The sequence below is a fragment of the Miscanthus floridulus genome, unplaced genomic scaffold (assembly GCF_019320115.1).
Source record: "Miscanthus floridulus cultivar M001 unplaced genomic scaffold, ASM1932011v1 fs_894_2_3, whole genome shotgun sequence".
NCBI classification, from domain to species: domain Eukaryota; kingdom Viridiplantae; phylum Streptophyta; class Magnoliopsida; order Poales; family Poaceae; genus Miscanthus; species Miscanthus floridulus.
This window is the reverse complement of record NW_027097418.1, coordinates 5,832-16,967: the sequence shown is the minus strand read 5'-3', so window position 1 is coordinate 16,967 and position 11,136 is coordinate 5,832. Positions and strand designations below refer to the sequence as shown.

General features: G+C 41.9%; 1 protein-coding gene across 1 annotated transcript in view; it reads left to right on the top strand.

The window, feature by feature from the left end:
* Positions 1 to 10,721, top strand: part of LOC136533473 (glucan endo-1,3-beta-glucosidase, acidic isoform-like) — a 23,688-nt gene extending 12,967 nt beyond the window's left edge. Inside the window, exon 2 of the mRNA XM_066526016.1 lies at positions 10,305 to 10,721. Coding sequence (XP_066382113.1) covers positions 10,305 to 10,721 — 417 coding nt within the window. The remainder of the gene's footprint in view (positions 1 to 10,304) is intronic.
* Positions 10,722 to 11,136: the final 415 nt, after the last annotated feature.

Here is an 11,136-nt window from a genome sequence, read left to right as displayed (position 1 = left end):
GCGCGGCGGCACGCTCGGTGGGCGGGCGAGCGGCTACGGCGCGGCGGCGGGGCGGCTACGGCGCTCGTGTGTGTGCGTGTGTGGTGTGTGCGTGGTGTGTGTGTGTGTGTGATATCACATGCATGTGATGATGTCCTGGTTTGTGAACACCATACGTGATGACGTCCTCCAAATATTTTCAAATTTTTACCACCGCATATGCATGTGATATCACGACATATCGCCAAGTTTCATGATTTTCGGGATTCGTTTGAATTTTATAGAATTAAATAACCACTCGCACGCAAGTTCGCGACGTTGCCCCGTGAGCACGTTGATCGAAATTTGGAGACAGTTCCTAGATTTAGCATAAAGTGACACTAACAAATAAGAATAACATTTTTGGAATGGATCAAAACTATTATTCGATGCACCTGCAGTTCAAACCTACATTTTCCGGAAAATTGCAACAAAACGAAATAAAGTGAAGAAATATAGCAAACAGCAATGAAATTGTGCCAAATGTGAACATGTTGTTCATGGTACAAATACAAATCTAAGAAAAAAGTTGGTGGCAAAAAACAAAAAAAAAATTATTTTGCCGAGTGCCAAGGTTTGGCACTCGGCAAAGTGAATATTTTGCCGAGTGCTAGCCCTAGGCACTCGGCAAAGCCAATATTTTGCCGAGTGCCAAACAGAAGGCACTCGGCAAAGAGGACGGCGTTGGGTACCGTTATCCCCGGGCGCCTCTTTGCCGAGTGCCCAACTTTGCCGGGTGCTGGCACTAGGCAAAGTTTGGCTTTGCCGAGTGCCTTATTTTGCCGAGTGCCAAACACTCGGCAAAGCCCTATTTGCCGAGTGCCAAGTTTCGCCGAGTGCGGCACTCGGCAAAGGTGGCCTTTGCAGAGTGCCCGATATTTGGCACTCGGCAAAGATTTGAGCACTGGGCAAAATCCCGGTTTCCTGTAGTGAATTATGTTTTCATAATATATCTATTCGATGTCATAAATCTTTATAATTCTCTCTATAATTTTGGTCTAACTTGAGATGCTTTAACTCTCTAAGAAAGTTGTAATGACTTATAATTTGGAACGAAGAGAGCACGTTTTAAGAGAAACGGCGTCATCACGTCATGCATGCACTACTGTTAAGGAAGCGGTTTATATGGAGCGGCCGGCACCGCCACCGTTGCAACATGGTACGATGGTTGAATTCATGTACAAGATTAGACGGCCTCTGTTGCTGTCCCGCACAAATTTCTTGGGAGATCAAAGTCGCCTCGTGATGACTTGGGCCAGAGATGAGTACATCCTCAGTTCATTAGTGCCGTCCTGCAACTGCACTAAATAGTAAACGTAACTACGTGAACTCGCTCCACCCCACACATCATTCGACTGACGCAACGCGCGGTGGCACGTACCTATGAAGACAGGTATGTGCAACTGTGCAAGAAGTAGCCGCAAGCGTGTGAGCTCTGACGTCGACGTTGGGATGCCGATGCTGCTAGCAAAATGACATCTGCTTGTTTTATTTCGAAAACAAAACTGTGAGCGTAATAATGTACTAAAAAATACTGCTTCTGTCGAGAAAACTCTGCCACTTTTGGGAGAAAAAGGCTGGTTTGTTAATTACTGCCTCCGTCCAAAAAACAATACAACTATGACATTTGTGCAAGTAAAACTACCTTAACTTTAACCAAATTTATAGGACCAAATTTATAGTAAATAGTATTAATATCTATATCTCCAATTAGATTTACTATAAAAATACATTTTATAAGTAATTTTTTTAGAAAGGACGGTAAAAGTTTTGCAGCGATTTATATTAGAAAAAAAAACTGAAACAAGAGTTTATCCAGTTTATAAAGGAAACTAAACCTAAAAACCTACAACAAGGGATACAACTACTCACCGGAAACAACTCCAGCACATCAACTGAACATGATCCACCACTAAAACACTACCTACAAGTCACGCTACACAAGAACCAGTGCCTGTACAATATATCACTAATGTTAGTACTTTGTTATGTAATTTTGGTTAATCTTCGAATAGTTTGACTTATCGAAAAGTGAGAATTTACCTTATTTTGTCGGCTGAGCAAGTAATTTGTTGGAATTCTGGGAGTGGTTGGGACTTTGGATAGAGGCACGTACTGACCCGTGCTAAAGTGCTCCGTGTCCTCACATTTATCTTTTTCCGTTTTTCAGTTATAATTTATATAAAACAGAAGCAAACACCAAACAACATCACATCATATTTTGTTTCTTTATAAAGGAAACTAGCTTCATCCATTGGGAGAAGGGAATCAGATCAATTATTATAAATATTTTTTAATAAATAAAGAAATCAAAACTGACATCATCTCTCAGAACAAGGCTAATAATACAGCACGCGTCCCTTCTCTCTCCTCCACCTCAGCATACATATCACCTACAACCCTTTATTATACTTGCTCTTAGTATCACTGCTTTCAATCCCATGAAAAATTCTTTTGTGATATAAAAATTTAGAGTTCAATAGAGTTGGCTAAGTCATATCGTAGTGTTGATTTCAATTGAACACAAGTGAAGGATCTTGGTCATGAAAATAATATTTATATTGATAATATGCAAGCTTATAAATTATTATCCATAATATTATATTGTTGAATATTAATATTGTCTACAAAATTATATTAACACAAATTAAAAGTTAGCACTGTGTATTTTGACCGACCCTAACAACATTTTATCCTGGCTTCACCACGGGAATATATGTGGGCTAAGTGTGGTCAATGGACGGCAGCTTGGCCCTAGTGTCCGGCTCAGCTGGGGGGGGGGGGGGGGGGGGGGCAGTTTTGACAGCTATGATGGCAAAAAAAACACCCTAAAATACCTATAGCTAAACTTTTCAAGTGACAACAATAGCAATCCACTAAACCAAGCTTAAGTGTAGTTGTACTCAACATCTCATATATGTCATTGGAATGCTTAAGAGATACTCTAAATCTTTTCTGCAGATCGATCCTAATTCAAATTGTGAAATTAATATGGCTTAATTATAATTTTCTCTCTCCATTCCAAATGGTATTGTTTTTGAAAGAAAAGGCATTAAGAAGAACAGAAGTTCAATACAACACCCCGACCACACACCCATAAAAACACACCCCGGCCCATTCCAAATTGTAAGTCGTTCTGACTTACTTAGATTTACATCCTATCTTGAAAAGTCATAACGAGTTACAAATTTGGAGAGAGTAGAAGTGAATGCATGCAATACATACTTCCTAGAATCATATTACTCCCTCTCTCAAATTATAAGTTATTCCAACTTTCTTGGAGAGTCAAAACATCTTTAGTTTGACTAAATTTATATAAGAAAATAATAACATTTATGATACCAGGTAAGTATCGTTAGATTCTTCATTAATTATATTTTCATAATATACCTATTCGGTGTCATAAATCTTTATAATTCTCTCTATAATTTTGGTCAAACTTGAGATGCTTTAACTCTCTAAAAAAAGTTGTAATGACTTATAATTTGGAACAAAGAGAGCACGTTCTAAGAGAAACGGCGTCATCAAGTGATGCATGCACTACTGTTAAGGAAGCGAGTTATATGGAGCGGCCGGCACCACCACCGTTGCAACATGGTACGATGGTTGAATTCATGTACAAGATTAGACGGCCTCTGTTGCTGTCCCGCACAAATTTCTTGGGAGATCAAAGTCGCCTCGTGATGACTTGGGCCAGAGATGAGTACATCCTCAGTTCATTGGTGCCGTCCTGCAACGGCACTAAATAGTAAACGTAACTACGTGAACTCGCTCCACCCCACACATCTTTCGACTGACGCAACGCGCGGTGGCACTTACCTATGAAGACAGTTCATTGGTGACGTCGACGTTGGGATGCCGATGCTGCTGGCAAAATGACATCTGCTTGTTTTATTTCGAAAACAAAACTGTGAGCGCAATAATGTACTAAAAAATACTGCCTCTGTCGAGAAAACTCTGCCACTTTTGGGAGAAAAAGGCTTGTTTGTTAATTACTGCCTCTGTCCAAAAAACAATACAACTATGACATTTGTGCAAGTAAAGCTACCTTAACTTTAACCAAATTTCTAGGACCAAATTTATAGTAAATAGTATTAATATCTATATCTCCAATTAGATTTACTATAAAAATACATTTTATAAGTAATTTTTTTAGAAAGGACGGTAAAAGTTTTGCAGCGATTTATATTAGAAAAAAAAAACTGAAACAAGAGTTTATCCAGTTTATAAAGGAAACTAAACCTAAAAACCTACAACAAGGGATACAACTACTCACCGGAAACAACTCCAACACATCAACTGAACATGATCCAGCGCCTGTACAAGTCACGCTACACAAGAACCAGCGCCTGTACAATATATACACTACCTACAAGTCACCACTAAAACGCTACGAGGCATTGGGCGACTCCGCGCCCGAGTGGTATTCCGGGTCTGCTCATAGTCCTCTGTCTCCTGCAATAGCTAGCTTTCTTTGTGTGAGCTTTCCATGATGATGAATGCATTTCTAGGCAATTTATTACTACGTTTCTTGTAGGTTCTCGAGGGCAAAGGAGCAATGTTGAAGAAGAGAGAAGAATCTTGGCACTTAAGAAGATCGAAGGATCATGGATCAACCGGCCCTGTTGGTGTCAGCCTGGAAGTTGGTGTTGCCATTCTGACGAGCGAACATTCGTCTTTTCTAGCCTGCAGGTGTGTGTTTCTGTTTGTGGTTTGTGAGGTATACGGTACGTCATAACTAATGGAGGTTTGGTTGTATATAGATCATATTTACTATCATCTCCCCTTTCCTTTATATGTAGTGAACGAAGTTGTATCATATTCTCTGTTTGGTTTTGGAGGCACGTTATTGTCATAGTGAGAGCTAACTGTATATGTGTGTTTTCTTATGTCTGACGTTGTTAGCTATGATAGTAGTAGTAAATTGGTTAGTAACTTCGTTTCTTCCTATTAGTTCCCCCTTAAAACCAGATGATCTTTCTCCATAGCTAAAATGCATCGTTAGTTTCTAAATAAAAAAAAGCCCACGCAGACCAATTGATTTTAATAATTGACTGAAATTTAGTGTTTATTTTTACCGAAATGAAATAGGCAATGTTTCTCTGAAAAAAAGAAACCATGTTCTATTACAGTGTAAAGCAAATTTGAAAAATGTCCATTGTTGTATAGAAATGCAAATATCTTTCCCATACTAGATAGTTGTGCTTATGTGAAAGTGTACCTCAAGATAAATTTGCACACTCAAGAACCGCATCTCCTCACTATAGGAGACATCTATCTTTTCTGGCGAGTACTGTTGTGTGGTCATTGTAGATAGTTTTTCCTCACATGGTAGTGTTATTAGCAAGCATTGAATTGTTACTGTGTTACTCACGGACATTAAAATATGAAATCTCAGAATCACCTAATCGTTCTGAAGTAACTGAGCCCTTTCATTTTGGTTGCACTATATTTCTAAAAATAGTAATTATAGCCATTTCATCATTTCTGGAAGAATTGAATTCTTTTGTTTGTTTCAACATGGTTCCACTGATCATTCTCTGCCCATTTGCTGACATTCATTTCTGGATGCATTTTTTCTCTTGCCCATTTACCAGGGTGATGATAACAGGATGAAGGACGTACAATCTGAGGCCTCACGAGCACTCCAGAATTTTAAGTATCTGAAGACAACACAAAAATGAAAATGCGAAAAAAACCCAAAAATAATAGCAAAAAAAAATTTCAGGGGAGGCCGCCACCGGCCAGCGCCCACCCGTCTTCATTGAAGTCGCTGCATTTTTTGTGCAAAATTCACGGCTAACGCAGCCAGTGGGATTCAAACTCACAACCTCTCCCTCGCATGTCTGCTGCTCTACCAGAGCACTACACTGTCACTTGTGTCTAGATTCCGTTATCTATCCTCATATATTATACTAAACCAAGAGTAAATTGCTTGCTTGAGGTCCTAAACGAATTCAAATCAAAAAGTGGTCAACTACAAAGTTTCATAACTTTTCGAGATCTACAATTTTCATTTAGGAAGTTTTTCCATCCGAGGTCGTTTGAAAAATTCGAATTTCAAATTTGAGAGATTCAAACGTAGTTTTGCTTGATAAGATGATTTCAAATCAAAAAGTTGTCAACTACATAGTTTCATAACTTTTGGAGATCTACAAATTCATTTAGGAAGTTTTTTCATCCGAGGTCTTTTGAAAAATTCAAATTTTCAAATTTTCAAATTCAAACATCGTTTTTGCATGACAACATGATTTCAAATCAAAATGTTGCCAACTACAAAATTTCATAACTTCTCAAGATCTACAAAGTTTATTTTGGTCATTTGTTCATCCGACATAGTGATAGTAACATTGTTCATAAATCTTATATATCTCTCTTCTACTTTCATGAAACTAATATGAGAGATATGAGAGATGTAGATTTTATGAAGAACGTTATTGTCGCATTGTCAAATGAAGAAATGACCAAAATAAACTTTATAGATCTTGAGAAGTTATACAACTTTGTAGTTGAAAAGTTTTTCATTTGAATTTATTTAGGGCCTCAAAAATTGCTTTGAAAAAATAATTTGCCGAGGGCCAAAAAAATGCACACGGCAAAATGGCTCTTTGCCGAGTGCCAAAACATGGCACTTGGAAAAATACATCTTTGTCGAGTGCCAGAAAAAAGGCACTCGGCAAAGACGCATTTTGCCGAGTGCCGAAAAAAAACACTCGGCAAAGCCGTCTTTGTCGAGTGTTTTTTTTTTACCAAGTGTATTTTATTTGGCACTCGAAAAAGACCGTCTTTGCCGAGTGCCCGATAAAATACACTCGGCAAAGTGCCGGTTTCCAGTAGTGTATCTATATGAGTTTTTTTTCATGTGTATTTTATATTAATGCTTCCCAATACGACGCTTGTGGGGCGCCCGAAGGGCGCTTCCTTTTCTAGTCAACAAGATTTCCTCCGGTCCCCAAAATCTATACCGACGATTTTCCAAACCTAGACTGAATCAAAACCACCACATCGATACAAAGCCAAACCCAAATCAGATCAGACTAACTCTATAAGGACAACCAGCTTATAAAATCAAATCATCGAGGAAATCAGACAAGGAATCGAAGAGGACATCAGACGGGGACGCGTCTCAAGGCCCCCTGGGGTGCCCGCACCGCGGCCTCGGTGCCGCCAACCAGGTCCGCTTGCGCTGCCGCCTCTCTGCTCGCCGGCCAGGGCGCTCGCGACGTCACCTCCCACCGCGCACGCGGCCAGGTATGTCTCTGCGCGCGCCGCTGCCTCCGCTCGGCTAGGCCAGGCCTGGTCCGCCCACCACGCGTCCGGCCAGGGAACCCGCGCCATCACCTCCCACCGCGCGCGCCGGCCAAGGCACCAGCACCGTCACCTCCCACCACGCGCACGCGGCCAAGTGCACCTCTACGCGCGCCACTGCCTCCTCTAGTCCAGGCCAGTCCTGGTCCGCCCACCGCACGCGCGGCCAGGTGCATGCACGCCGGGACCGCGCCCACAGATGGAGAGGACCGGAGCAGCAGCAGCCTGATGTCCAGCGGCGACATCCGACTCCTGGACGACTTCCCGTCTTGCAAGCGAAGCTGACGAAGAGGCGCGGCACGTCGAAGAGCTCAGCGCCGTCCCCGCCCCAGCTGGAGGAGTTCGAGTCGGATTGGGCACCGTCCTCCGCAGCATCGCCGGCCGTCCAGCCCGCCGCGGACGCAACCTCCCATAACCAATGGGGTCAAGAAGAGGGCACCCGCCACTGGTAACCATGCAGGCGACGAGGATGAGATGAGCTGGGAGGGGAGGGATGCGGCTCAGATCAGGGTGAGATTAAGGCCATGTTCGCTTTGCTGAAAAGCCATGGCTGAAAGTACCGTTCGCTGATTTGTTGTGAGAGAAAATCGTTCGTTGAAATAGTACGACTCATAAGACAAACGAACAAGGCCTATGACTTTGGATCGGATTTGGATGGATAGCGAGAGGTTCGCTGGAAAAGGAGAACGGGCTGTGCATCGTGTGGTAGTGTTCTAGAAGAAGGAACGGGTGACAGGAGAGCGCCGCGTCCGTGTGGTGGTCATGACTGGAGCTCGGCGCCGGACTCGGCCCCAACGACTAGGGCGTGGGTGTCAACCTTGGCGTTGTAGCGGTGTGGCACTTTGTAACGTGTGGGCTCTTATGAGAACTGGAGAGAGTAGGGACGCTGGTAGTGCAGGTGACCCTGGAGTTAGGATCGAATGAGCTCGGTGCATAGGTCATTGGGGTGGGACACAAATCTCGAGGAAGATCAAACAGCCATTCTAATCAACAGTGGTGGTCTTGGTCTAGGGGTGATGTGTTGTTGCTGTTAGACTGTCTCCAACAGAGGTGCCATAAGGGCACCCAAACCTAAAATCTTCAATGTTATTGTATCAGCCTCCAACAGAGTACCAATATAGAAGACCCATTTTTGTTGACAGAGAGGCACAACCTAAATATGAGCATCTTCTCTCTTGGGGACTCATTTTGCAAAAAAAGATTATCTTTTAGGTCCTGTTGTTGGAGAAGACCAAAAATAAATCTTAAACCCTTTGCCTATAGCGCTACCCCAACGTCGAATGTGTCTTTTTATTTTGGGTGCCATTGTTGAAGATAGTCCGTCACATAGCAGTGTGCTGCCCCAAATGATGCCAGTGCCTATTGGGCACAGGCGCCCAGTGCACAGGGGCATGGGCTCCTAGTCTTCCGCTTGCCTCTTTGAATGGAACTTCGCTGATTGATCGCTTGTTGCCAACGCTCCTGTACCTAGCCAAGAACCGGAGAGCCTTGAGCCCTTGACACGTCCATTGCCGGCTAGCTTAATTGCATGATGACTCTAGCTGTTTACATGTAACTTCGTCCAAATCGTTGGACAATTTTACACGCACTTGCCACAATAAATCTGTACAGCAAAAAGCTATGTACTTCTTGCATCACAAAGCTTAATGAAAAAAGTTCGACTTCCTTGGATCGTAAAACACTGTATGAGTTGTATGAGAAATTCTTTTTTTTCCTTTTTTGTTTCATTTTCTAATTTGAAATTTCTTTTTTTACTTCTAACTATGGAGGCCATGAAATTCGATATTGTGAAGACTTCAAAAAAAAGTCATGAAATTTCATATATTTAACACAATCACGTTTAATTTGCAATTTTACATTTTAGTACTCTGACAATGACAATGTGGTTCCAATATATATATATATATATATATATATATATATATATATATATATATATATATATATATATATATATATATATATATATATATATATGCACAAAATAAGTTATTCTATAGCCACCTCCATTTACGATAATTTTATATACTAATTTACGATAATGTCAATACATATTTACGATAGTTGGGTTACTATAACACATGGGGATATTTACCATAACGTTATAGTAAACCACTTAGTAAGGAGTTAATATAATCTCATAAATTAACATAGTAATTATCGTAACTCAAAGTGTCTACAGAATAAGTTATTTTGTAGTCAGCTACAGGGTAGCAGTTATATATATATATATATATATATATATATAACAACAATGAGATGATATATAGGCCTGAGCTAAATCCTTGCTATTCTGCGGTCTTCAATCACTAATTGGGCCGAGTCTCCGCCAACACTCGTGGCCTGTGCACATCATCACAACGCATGCATGCAGTCACCTACTGCACGATCAGCCATCTATTTTTTTTCTGCGTACTGACCAGATGCTACAGTACTGTACAGCGGTGAATAGTCTACTTACGTACCTTTTTCGGCGACTACTTTGGTTGCAGGATCCCCTTTTTCGGCGACTACGTTGCAGGATCCATGTCCTCAGTTGCAGTAGAGAAACGACATTCGATTCGCGCCTTTAGTCTCGGCTGTGTAGGAGTTCGATGTGAGCATGAGTCCCGGGTCTAAATTTTATGGCCACCAAAGGTCCTTCTATTCAGGTTAGTAACACCAACAGGAACTAAAAGTCATCCTTAAAGGTTCTCCAACCTTTAGTTATGCTTTGTAACACTAATTGGGACTAAAGGCAATGCCGTCTCTAAGTTTTTCTAGACCTAGAGCCGACCAAAACTCATGACCCATCATAGGTGCTAAAACACATGTGTGTTGTAAAATATTCTGTCTACTGCACAACCATATGTTTTATGTAGTTTCAACACATGAATTTTTTTGCACCATAGGATTAAGATCCAACAGCCTTCACCTTTCTTCTACCTCTAGCCTCCACAGATCACAGATCATAGATCACAATTTTTTTTCTATGGAAGGACAAATCACAGATCCGTTGCCGCCACCGCCACTGCCATGCCTTCGGCGTGTGCTACGGCGTGAACGGCGACAACCTGTCGTCAGCGAGCGACGTGGTGCAACTCTACCAGTCCAACGGCATCAACCAGATGCGCATCTACTTCCCGGACACCAACGCTCTCAACGCGCTGAGCGACAGCAACATCAGGGTGATCATGGACGTGCCCAACTCGGACCTCTCCTCGCTGGCCTCCGACACGAGCACGGCGGCCACGTGGGTGCAGAGCAACGTGCAGGTGTTCCCGTGGGTCAACTTCAAGTACATCGCGGTGGGCAATGAGGTCTCCGGCGGGGACACCAACAGCATCCACCCCGCCATGCAGAATGTCAACTCCGCGCTGGCCAACGCCGGGCTGGGGAACATTGGTCACCGGTGAGAAAGATAGAGGGAGAGAGATAAAAAAAATCTATGTGTTTTTTTGTGCTAAAACACATGTGTGTTGTATAGCATTTTTGTAAAACATAGGCAACATGGATATATAATTTTTTTTACACCAACACATATCGAAAAGCAATATTCATACGAAATAATTATACATATTAAATTTATCTTAAAATTTCCTTCCAACATTCCTTGATGCGAAGTCGTTGATGATGGCATCAATATCAATCTCATCCAATATTTTTTCTCAATACATAATGTTGCCAAATCTTAACCTCTCTTGAGACATCGTATCTTAACAGATGAATTTGATTCTCAATTGAGAGATTAAAAGGAAGCGAGGAGAACCTACTGATTCAGCAAACGGCAGAAGCAAGCGGGAGCAGCGCGCCGGCGACGGCGTCGTCCGG